The sequence below is a fragment of the Chaetodon auriga genome, chromosome 14, assembly GCF_051107435.1.
Source record: "Chaetodon auriga isolate fChaAug3 chromosome 14, fChaAug3.hap1, whole genome shotgun sequence".
Lineage (NCBI taxonomy): Eukaryota > Metazoa > Chordata > Actinopteri > Chaetodontiformes > Chaetodontidae > Chaetodon > Chaetodon auriga.
Window position 1 is genome coordinate 9,351,583 of NC_135087.1, and position 11,856 is coordinate 9,363,438.

An 11,856-nucleotide genomic window follows, 5' to 3' on the forward strand; every position below is an offset into this window, starting at 1 on the left:
AAAAACATGTAGAGAGAAATTCTGTTTGAGTGGACCAAAACAACTCAAGACAGATAAGACCAATATGGTAGATTTGCAGGAAAAAAATAGCCACACACACTGAGTCTGACGCCTCTCTGTCACAGAAAAAATGAATTAGGTATTGTATGAACAGACACCCCTCAGAGGTCACAATAATCGATTGACTCAACAGTCACATTTCCCAGCATCTGGACCATGATTATCCATGCATCTTATTGATCCATGGTCTTTTCTTGTCTTGAGGCTATTTTGAAACATATGACAGAGTGCCGAACAATAAGGAAACCTGCGATGCAAAGAAGACGGGGAAAAAAAAACTAGCTCAGCTACTTCTATAGTCATTATTTATTTGCTTTTTTGTGGCACACAAACATGACATGAAGGCAAGAGGAGAGGAAACCTGTCAAAGTCAGATAACAGAGCGGCTTTGGTGGGAATGTAAGAAAGAGATACTGAGCATGTTGATGATCTGACAGTCTGAGTGGGAGAGTGACGGCAAAAAGGAGCTCGATCTATCACATTACAAAGTTTGAAAAAACTGTTTTGTTGAGATTTAATATGAAATGGATACGAAACTGCAAAACACCAACAAAATGAAACCTCTGCTATTTTATTCATAGAAAACTGCTCTTCAAAGGTGGCAGGTGCAGCAAGTGATACCTTATCACTGAGGATAGATACCTTTATATCCAACAGCCATCTTTGATCTCAACACAGTCCTGACAGACGGCATGAAACAGGCCTGAAAACGGGGATCTTTTTTCCCTGCATTCATTTTCAGGTCGTCATCAGAGAGGGGAAGTATGGATTTCAAGCAACTGAGGCTTTGTAAGAGGATAGCACCGAAGGACAGAAGACGTCCCGAGAGACCGTCAGCTGGCCGGCCACTAGCCGCTGCCAGGAACAGCAAGGCCAGCCTGTCAGCAGGCAGCCAGATGAAATCTATTGAGTTCGCTGGCTAGTAACAGGAGATGTGCACAGGCAGCGAGAGCAACAATCTTATGTGACATTGTGTCTTCACTACAGGGAGACAACAGCAATAGCAAGGCTGCCTCCCTGAAAAGGTATCAAATTCTATCTTCTTAAATGAAGTCTTTTAAATGAACCCATATACTGAGAGTTCATAAAGGTTCCTCATCTTTATGAGTTGTTTCTTTGCCCTGAAAAAGTCTTACTCTGTAACTGAGGTGACTGTAAAAACATATTCCACTGCACGACAACTGCAGAGATGAAGACTATAGCTCTCTGTAGGAGACACCCTTTGAAGACAGTGACGTGGGTTAAACAGACATTGTCGATCTCAACACACAAGAGGATCGTTCCCACATTCGAGCAGCTCATTAGCAAGGCTCAGCAGCAACTAGACGAGACAAATAGTACGATCTGATTTTCATCCAGAGTGTTGGATTGTTGGCTCGTGTTTTTGTAAACTGCTCTGATATGCCCTCTGGTACTGTGTATTTCACCTACAAATCATTTATCTAAAATGTGCAGGTAATAGCACACAGCTGATAAATTAAGAACTGAAGGTGAGATATTTCAAAATTAATTCTCAACAGGATGCTGTTCATTTTAAAAGATGAATAATAATACAAAGCAAACAGGCTATTCCTAGCATGGGAAAGGGGAATGTGTCTCTGGTCACAAGCCTTATGTGCAGCAGACTCTGCACTTTACTGTACACCTTATACTAGATGTCAAAAACCATCAAGCTGAATATAATCTTTCTTCTACTCTAATCAAAGACCACTGTTTCAAATAGTGCACAGCTCTGCAGACAATGACAGAGACACACTGGGTGGAGCTGAGACTCAACATCTATCCACTGTCTGTCGACCTGAGTTAACTACAAATGTGAAGAACAAAAGGCAAAAGAGCCCTTCAGAAACAGAAGTCTATCAGGACACCATGATTAAGCAAATATACTGTAGCCCTATGCTCTTCTAATGTGCATACACAGTGGAAATGAGGGTCCACCTAGTCTGTGTTATGACTGAGTGCATCATCTTGCACTGTAAACTTTAAACAAAGCAATCCAATCCAGGGAGCGAAAATGGCAAATGGTGTGTCTTACCTCCAAATCAATCATGAGTTCAATGAATCTTTCGCAGTAATGTACTCTGTCCATGGAGACAGGAGCTACGGAAAAGGAAAATCATGGAAGTTAGCGCTTCACTTCAGATGAGAGACTGCGTGTTGTCAATGACAAACGCAATCTGACAGACAAGCAGACATGAACATACAAGGCCAAAAGAAAAAAGACAGGGAACGAGATGTAGCAGTGAATAGGAGGTTGTGCACGTATCACTAAGGATATGAGGACAGCAAACGCATATAGACAACACCGAGGTGCCATGCTGAGTGTGTGAGCCTCACTATGTGATACTGCGTCGCCAGCACTGTAGCATGCTGGGACCTCAGCCCTCATTAAGCATGTTGGTGTGTATGTGTGTGCGCACACTTAAAGTTGAGGCATGCAGCAAGCATTAGAGTGATGTGGATCCTGCTGGGCTTTAGACTGTAATCTACTCTGTCAGCTTTGAATTCTACCTAAACACACAAATACACATGTTCTGTTTTTAGCATTCAGGTGGGGGGCCTCTGTGTCGGTCTGCATTACAACATAGTAGTCAGCGCCGGTGGCTGTGTGGCAGCTGGAGCACATGCTCCTTCAGCGGCTGCACGGCTCAGAAAGAAAGGAGGCAATAGTGCGACTGAAACAGTCATGAGATGGGGTAATATTGTGTTTCACACTGGTAACATGGCCCTGGACTGAAGAGATGTGCCCACTGACACTGTGCAAGCTCCAGAAAAGCTGAAGCACATTAATCATGCTGAGAAAAGCAGAGAGAGCACATGCAAAGACCTGCTTTGGGGCCAAAGTCACAGGGAGAGTCATTCAGATGATTAATTTTACTCAATACTTGAAGGTAGAAATCTACACCAGGGATGCACCTTTTTTTTTTTTTTACTGAAATATGACCAATATCTAATGAGCATTCTTCTTGGTGAGGGAATTCCATGTGGCAGCAGGTGTACACACCACCACTATGAGATCCCAGGGGAAATAAGTGTATGTTTTCTTGTTTACCTGATGGAGGAATTGACATCAGAACTCCAAGAAACTTTTTAATGAGAGCTGAGAGGAACGTCCTCTCTTTTTTTGCCCTGGGGAAGACACAAAGAAAATAAATCAACAAAAAAAAAAAAAAAGCTTAGAAGCTCAGAGGACACAAAATATCATTTCCTCGTCTGTACAGATCTGAGCACGCAAGCAAAGAAAATAACATTACTGCTCAGCTGCGTCAGCATCCATCTTCTCAAATTTCTTCTTGATTAGATTCCAAAACTTCTGCAGCTTTGGAACTTTCTTCAGCTCGTGTTGGAGTCTGGACTGCAAGCGTGACAGAAACAAATCAGTCAACAGCCAATTTCACCTCAGGATTAGTGTCACAGCAAGGGCGCAATTCTTTCCTACGAAATTATCAAACAACGTCATCATTGGTGTGTGCCAATAACCTCCAGAAAAACTCAATTAGGGTAATAGGGGGACGTCTTACTGGTAGGAGGCACATCCACATAGGCAGAGAGATGAGCTGCTGCACCTGCTCTCTGATCAAATCTACCTCCTGAGAGAGAGAGAGAGAGAGGGAGGGAGAGAGAGAGAGAGAGAGAAAGAAAGAAAGAGAGAGAGAGAGAGAGAGAGAGAGAGAGAGAGAGAGAGAGAGAGAGAGAGAGAGAGAGTTGTCAAATTGTACTATGACAGATTTTTATTACACATCAGCCCATAATAAAAGTCTGCAACTGAAATATTTAGAGGCCTTTATAGGATACAATCAAAGTGCAGCAGGACTATCACAGCAGATTTTTAAAGTGAGACATCTGCAGTGCTTCCCTGTGGTTTATGCGGCTGTGGAGGATACAGATAGGTGGGAGCTGACCCAAGCTGTACTGCCCAGTCTATTACTGCCACCCAGTGGATGTTACAAATAACTGCAATACTTAAAACTTGATTAAATTCTCAGTTATGTTTACTGTTTCAGTGCCCTGGCGTCGTTTTGGACAATAAAAGTTTATTTTGAAACTGTTAAATATCCTGCCTCCATTACAGGTCTTTGTCACGAGTGTTTGAGAACCACATTTGAGGGATCGTTGCATTAAAAATGTGTTGATGTGTCGATCGGGATGAACAAACTGTTGTTATCTGTCCCTGAACAGCAAATGGAGATACCACAGTGACCTGAGTAATCACAGTGTTCTCATATTTAACTGTATTTGTTAGCTCAGCGAAATGCAATACAGAACTTTTGACATAAATCTGTTAACTAGAGAAATCATCTGACTTTAAATCTTGTAAATATTGTCATCAAAATACAAGATGATTACTTCCAGTAATGTGGGCACTGACATCAAACTGAACATCCTCACTGACCCTGCATGCAGCAGCATAACACTCATTACATCCCAAAAGTGGCATATGGATATCAGTGTAGTGGTACGCACCAGACTGTTGAAACAGTGGTCCAGGAAGACCAGCAGCACGGTCTGTTCCTTCAGAGTGAGGCCTGCTTCATCGCCGGCCAAAACAGCTTCCATCACACATTTGAAGAAGAACGGGAAATGGCCGGGCTCCTTCTTGAACACCTGATACATGTCAGACGATACAACGGTGTCACAGAAGGCCACCAGTTTGATTGGTAAAAGCAGAGATGATGAAAGTACAGTCTGAAAGTATCTTGGATAAATACGACTCAAAAGCTGGGCTCACAATGACATTTAGTCTTTGACGAGGTTCCACATTTCTTACCTCCCAAGCTGGGACATTCTCTCTGAATTTCTCATTGACGATGCAACAAATTGACATGAGGTACGCATTGCTGGACACCTCGGCAGTGTAGTTCACCCACAGGTAGTTCTCAAGATACTGACTGAAAGATGAGACAATAATGTATGAATATTAAACAAGCTGCACCACCACTTTTTACTCATTAATACTTAAAAGAGGGAATAAGGTGAAATATCCCACCTGAACTCAAGCAGCATAATTTTTCTGATGGCAAATCTGAAAACATACAGGAAAGAAGATAAAATATCAAGATAAAAAATAAAATACATCTCTAGAAAATGTGTTCATTAGATTAACAGACAAGGCAGCTTAACTCACATGTGCTATGCATTTATACATTTACTTACTTGGACTTGAGAATCTCTTTTTCATAAATATCTTCCATCACCTAAACAAACAGCAAAGACTGTTAAAATTCTGAGGGGTTAAGGTGAACACAGAGGGCACCAATAAAAACATGATGTGTGTTTGCATTTAGGGGGAGTTCAGTGATTAGTGAAAGCAACACTCAAAACCTCTTTACCCTTTTGTTGCATCAAACTAAACAACTACCACTGTGAAAAACACAGATGTACTGAATGTGCGTTTGCAACAACAACAAAAATTAGAAATACTGACAGTAGGGCTGCAACTAATATTTATTTATATTACTGATTAATCTGTTGATTATTTTCACAATGAATCAACTGTTTAGTCTATTAAATGGCAAAAACTTGTGAAATACGTTCATGAAAAGCAGCAAATCCTTACAATTAAGAAGTTGGGGCAAATGTTTTACATTTCTGCTTGAAAAATGACAAACGATTATTCGATTGTCAAAAAAGTTGGGGATTCATGTTCTTTCAATCGACACCTCCACGATGCAGCAATGCATGTAACTCACCTTTGGGTCAAAGGGTAGTTTATTCTTTGCATGAGGAGCCCAATATTTATTTGCCAACTGAAACAAGAAATAAGAAACAGTCGTAAAGATGGCACATACAAAAGTTCATTAAGCAACACAGAAGCTGGTGGAGATGTTGCATTACTGGGTGGTGTATTGGTGAGACACTCAAAGGGAAGGGAAAACGTATTTCAACACACAATGCTGGACCACATGTGCAGTGCAACAAACCGTACATGTATATTGATTACCTGTGTGACATATTCTGCGTTGATCTGAGACACAGAAGGCGCTGCAGCCTTTTTAGCGGGGGTTTCTTTCTCCGTGGTGGCCATCTCAAGAAGCTACGCTGATGACTGTCAGAAAAAGAGCGAAAATAAGACACTGAATGAAAGCAATCGTCGCATCTCATTAACGCAAACAGGGTTTAAATTCAGCTATTTGTACCGAGTTCATGCCTGAAAAACATGAGGCTACTCTACGCGTGAACAGCGCTGAGAAAGTTAGCTAGCTAGGCTAAAAACTTCAGCAGGTTAGGTCAACTGATGAATTGGGAGCAATTCTGAACGTTATAACTACCCAAATGCCTGCCCGATACTTTGGCAATCGTCATATCAGTGTTACAAGTTCATTCAACGAGTTTTTATTTACACTGTGCCATTAAGTACATGTTAACATTAGTACGAGTTAACGTTAGCTGTTTCACTATATCAGGTGATTGGCTAAGCTAATTAGCAGCACTTAACAGTTAGAAGCTGACTCAGATATAATTCCTGATGGTAAAGTTACTGTTAGTCCAAAGCCGTCGCAAATTAAGTAAACTCACATACCTTTAAAATGTATTTCACCATTAGTGCAACCACCGCTGGTTGGACGGTTACTTACGCATGTACACAACCAAAACGCGCTGTATGCGACTGACTTCCTGAATGGGTACGTCCCTGAAATCGTTCCCGAGAACAAACGTATGTTTACGGTTCCTACTGCGAAAGACTTCCTATTTATCAAGAAGTACGAAAAGAAGTTTTACCCAAAGTATAAAAATCGTTGTTAAATATTTATTTATAGCAAATGTTCATATGAATCATACAGCCTGGGCAAATTTAATAAGAGACACTATGAAATGACATGAAAAACGTTTATTTATGAAATACCGAAAACATGAAAGATATTACATACAGTACTTTACATACATACAGTATACAAATACATCATAATGACAAATGATCATTAACACACAAAAAAAACAAACAATACATTTCAATGATCAATGAGTCAGTCGGTGTGTTCTGACATGTGCTGACTGAGTGAACGTTTTGCCACAAATATCACACCTAAACGGCCTCTGACCTGTGTGGATAAGATAATGCCTCTTAAGTTTGGAAGGAGACACAAAATATTTGAAACAAATGTTACAACGATTCTTCTGGGTCCTTTTTGTTTGGACTTCAGTTGAACAAACATGTCGCTTAAGATCAATTTTGCTCTTAAAACTCGAGGTACACTTGTCACAATCAAACACAGTGAGTGGCTCACACCAGTTATTATCTGGTATCATTTGATTCCCAACCACAGAACTCACAGGCTCATCACCGAGCAGGCTGCTGCTTTCTGACATGGCTGAAACTCCCTCAGGCTGACATGGTACTTCCACATTATGTGCATCGCCCTCATACTGATGTGACAAAGGTGGAGCTGCCAAGTTTTGATCTCGGACAAGCTTATTTATTTCAAAGGCAAGTTCAGAAGGAAATGAATAACTGCTTTCCCATTCATTATTCTCCTCTTGTGAGCTTACCTCTGGCACTGTCAGCCATTCAGCGCCTATTGCCCCTGAGCAGAAAGATAAATCTCCATCAGTGAATGAGTAATGACCAACACTGGTATAATGTGGCTCCGGCTGTTCTCTTCTTGCGTCCACATTCAAATCTGTACAATCAAGGTTTTCAATGCATTTATCCTGGACATAGTTGGTATTTATCATTTCTCCTTGAAGATAATGTGAACCCCTGTTATCCTGTCTGCATCTGTGCTCGTGAAGGTTGAGATGACTACACTGTGTGAAGCTTTTGCTGCACGAGCTGCATTTGTATGGCCTCGTCCCAGAGTGAGTGACCATGTGCCTCGAGAGCTTATATGGAAAAACAAAGTTCTTGAAGCATATTCGGCATGTGTGAGGTTTCCTTTTTTGACAAGTTATGTTACTTTTAGGGTTTGCTGTTGATTGCTGATTGCCTGGCTTGGGCGGTTTCCTCTCACGGTGAGTTCTTTCATGGGTTTTGAGATGTGGAGCTTGCCTGAATGCTTTCCCACACACAGGACACTGAAATGGTTTCAGGCCTGTGTGTACCATCTCATGCCTTTGTAGTTTCGAGGCACTCGGAAAACACTTTAAACACTGGGAGCACTTGTGTTGTAAGCTGCCGGGATTTTGCATGAATTTCGCAGCCTGTGTTCTTTTCACAGTCACTCTGGAAACCTTTCTGAAGTGCACTTTGTTTTTCTTTGAGGCATGTGGCAACAATCTATCCGATTCTCTGTTGTCATGCTGAATAAACACTGACGCTGGGGTCGGATCCAGGTGTTTCACAGAGACTACATCACTGCCAGGGTGTGTCTCAAAGTCCTTCTCACATGCTTCCTGTACTGATGCGTCTGCTGCCGTCTTTGTGTTAAACCCACCTAAGCAAGAAGGTGGCCGGCTGATATACAGCGATCGTTGCTTGTGATATCTAGACCACAGGTGAGTGCGACAATGGACCCTCAGGTGCGTTTCCTGACGAAACCTCTTCCCACACACCTCACAGCGAAAGGGCCTTTGTCCAGTATGAGTCATCGTGTGCCTCTGGAGTTTGGATACAGATGGAAAACATTTTAAACACGTCTGGCACTGATGCAAAGCGTTAATTCTCTGCCGCTTGCAGGTGGAATGGCAGGTTTCCCTCTGCTGTTCTGCTGATGTAATTAAGTCAGACTCTGGGGGAAGAGCGTCATTGTGATTACAGCAATTTTCACTCCATGTGTCCGCTTTAACAATGAAGTCAATGGGATCTGCATGAATGGGTTCAGCAGGTGAATGTTTCATTGCTTCAGAATCAGGCATTTTCACATTATTACTGTGTTGCACAGTGGTAGGACTTCCCAATTCTATTTGGTTCCTATGAATTTCACGATGACGCATTAAATGACTTTCGAACCGAAATGATCTGTTGCAGTTCACACACTGGAACGGTTTCAAGTCTTGACATGTTAAGTTTCGCTGCCCTTGTTCTTCTGACTTATGGCAAATACTCTGACACTGATTGCTTGTATTTAATAGCTGCTCCGGTTTTACACCTTTGATTTCTGTCTTGCTCAGGTCTTGCACAGCATTCACGCTTATTTTACAGTGGAGCTCCAGTTCCACTGAGGAATCCACAGGAGTGCGATGGCAGGTGGGTCGTTGCTGAAGTGATGGCGGAGGCTGCAGACCTGAGGTTTTTCTGCTCTCACAAAACCTCGTTTTTTTCCTTTCAGTGCCTGCAGCAAGTGAACATTTATTTGCGGTACTTAAATGGGATTTCAAGTGTACCTTCTGCCTAAAGGCTTTGCAGCAGATCATACACAAGTAGGGTTTCTGCCCCGTGTGAATAAGAAAATGCCGCTGCAACTTGGATGGTGAACAGAAGGTTTTGAGACATTTTGGACACTGGTGTTGCACAGTGATTTTGCTCGAGCTGAGTTCTTGTGGCTGCAGGTGCACCTTCAAACGGGCCTTTTTAGAGAAAGTCTGACCTAAGTCTCGGCCCCTCTCGAATGGTTTTGGTTTGTTATGAGTTGGTGAGTGAATCAAAAGCTGAAGAAATGAAGTAAATGACTTCAAGCAAACTTTGCAGGTGTATCCATCGTGGGCATTGCATACAGATGCGTCTACATTTGCAGAATCAACTTGCTTCTGAGGTATCGGATCAACAACATCTGAGATACTGATCTGAGTCACTGAGCCAGCACTTGTATGTGGCATAATTTTTGGATTTTTGATCTCAGAGGAAGGAAGAAACTTTTTCTGAGTCCCATATTCCCATTTCCACTCTGACTGAGAGGCCACAGAGGACGTCGCAGTCGATTGCACTGAAGTGCAGTTATTACTGACACACGTGTTCGTCCCTGCAGCTGGTTTATCACAACTCGGCTGGTGATTATGAGTTAAACTGCCATCCCACAGACGGTCTGTTGGAAGCCTTGAATGATGGACCTTCTGTAAGTGTGTTTTTAAATGCTCAGACTGTGTGAAGGCTTTCCCACACACTCTGCAGATGAAAGGCTTCTGGCCGGTATGGATGACATAATGTCTCTGAAGTTTATATGGCGAAGTGAAAGCTTTTGGACAAGCAGGGCACTGATGCATTTTCAATTCGCCACCTTAGCGATTTTTTTCTCCCAAATTGGTGATCCTCTCACTAGACCTAGAGGAAAAGCATATGACATCACAACAACAACAATAAACAAGTGATTTCACAATGATAAAGCCACAAATCCCGCTATGAATAACATTAAATTAATGTGTCTTATTATCTTCCTGACTGTATAATATCTACAACATATTACTGCCAAAACAGTGCAAACATTTCCATTCATATAACTGATATTATCCCCTATTAATATAGGAATTTGATTAAAAAACGTTAGCAATGTAGCCTGAATTTCCAGCAAACGTAAAAACCGGCAAACAACCGTCGCTTTGCAGTAATATGAGTCGAAAGTACTTACTATAGACGTTTGAAGTCCTATTACAGCTAATGTACTCATTTTAAGAAGTCAATATCTGCGCTATCTGTTAGCTTTCTTGCTAACGACGAAACAATTTCTGACGTCATCCTGGCAACAGGCATGTACGTCCCTCAAAATAAAATGTACGGCGGGAAACAAAGACTTTCGGTTCCTATCCGTGACATAGCTGCAGATGTGCCACCTAATGCCGTGGGTGTTATTTTCGTGATTTTTATGTGAAATTACACAATTAAACGATGATGATGCTAAGCATACCCATAGCGTACTATCATTAATACCCTTGCAACCAATGAGCATCGACTATAAAACAGCCAATTTCATTTGTTGGTCACAACAGGATCAACACACAAGTTGAATCAATAAGCAAAATAAAAACTTTTCTGTTTGTGTGTGCTGTGAGGATAAAACATCAAAGGATTTTGGCCTCTCACGCAGCCATTGTCATAAGATAGTATTCATTATAGAGCAATATAATTCAATCACATTAGATTTAAGTGTTCAAGTTGATACCCCTGACCCATTCCCTTCTGTTAATGAGGAATAGATGTATATAGTTCCTCATCACATTCATCTCTCAAGTGATTTTCATCAAAGACAATATATTTCACATCCTCACATCACTGCATGAATAAAATATGCAGCATACAGTGTGTGCTGTGTAAAAAGTAGACTAATTATACATACAATGTATACACTGACCTGACCCAGATGTTGTAAGCAGCAGACAGGTGGGTTCGCAGACCCCCCTCTCATGTTAACTGAGGGTTTCTTTTTATGGCCTTGCGTGCTCCTAATTTGCTATATGTTCATTTTGCTCCTCAAATCTTTATCTCTAGTTCTGTAAACGGATTAGCAATCCTGAGTTATCTACATATCTATGCCTCAGCCGTTTGGCAGGTTCCAAAAATATAAGAAGGTTACATTTTGTACAAATTCTACGATGCTTTTCAGGGATAACAGAGAGATGACAATATAATTCCACTTTGTGTTGTGTGCAGATTTAGGTTTTTGGTCTGAGGTTTGGTCTGTCAGCTCTGTTTAGTCTAGCAAGACCAAGGCGGGGTAACCACAGGTTTTCAAACCCTGTTGGATGTACTTCTTTTTCTGTGATTTTAGCCTCAGTGTTTGATGATATCTATTTTCTAGGAATGTGGGTGACAGAATTAAAAGTATATGTGGGGGTGGGTTTTTTTTTTACCTTGGCTACCCCCTTCTTACAGGGGCACTGCACAGCCCAGGATAGCCTTATCAAACACAGGTAACATTGTTCATAGGTGCATTGCATTCAGGTGTTACAGTGCCAGGGCACTACACTGTCACAGCTACCTGGAGTGCG

The 11,856-nt window shown here is 41.6% G+C and overlaps 2 protein-coding genes across 2 annotated transcripts in view; both read right to left on the reverse strand.

The window, feature by feature from the left end:
• Positions 1-6,687, reverse strand: part of aqr (aquarius intron-binding spliceosomal factor) — a 46,236-nt gene extending 39,549 nt beyond the window's left edge. Inside the window, exons 1-11 of the mRNA XM_076748814.1 lie at positions 6,581-6,687; positions 6,002-6,106; positions 5,751-5,807; positions 5,215-5,255; positions 5,048-5,083; positions 4,829-4,949; positions 4,525-4,665; positions 3,582-3,650; positions 3,315-3,415; positions 3,113-3,189; positions 2,096-2,160 (exon numbers count right to left, since the gene is read on the reverse strand). Coding sequence (XP_076604929.1) covers positions 2,096-2,160; positions 3,113-3,189; positions 3,315-3,415; positions 3,582-3,650; positions 4,525-4,665; positions 4,829-4,949; positions 5,048-5,083; positions 5,215-5,255; positions 5,751-5,807; positions 6,002-6,085 — 792 coding nt within the window. The 5' untranslated portion in view covers positions 6,086-6,106; positions 6,581-6,687. The remainder of the gene's footprint in view (positions 1-2,095; positions 2,161-3,112; positions 3,190-3,314; positions 3,416-3,581; positions 3,651-4,524; positions 4,666-4,828; positions 4,950-5,047; positions 5,084-5,214; positions 5,256-5,750; positions 5,808-6,001; positions 6,107-6,580) is intronic.
• Positions 6,688-6,890: 203 nt separating this feature from the next.
• Positions 6,891-10,605, reverse strand: LOC143331288 (uncharacterized). The gene is made up of 2 exons (XM_076748004.1): positions 10,500-10,605; positions 6,891-10,195 (listed from the first exon to the last, which is right to left on the reverse strand). The coding sequence occupies exon 2, from the start codon at positions 10,135-10,137 to the stop codon at positions 7,018-7,020; it is 3,120 nt and encodes a 1,039-aa protein (XP_076604119.1). The 5' UTR covers positions 10,138-10,195; positions 10,500-10,605; the 3' UTR covers positions 6,891-7,017.
• Between the last annotated feature and the right edge of the window lie 1,251 nt (positions 10,606-11,856).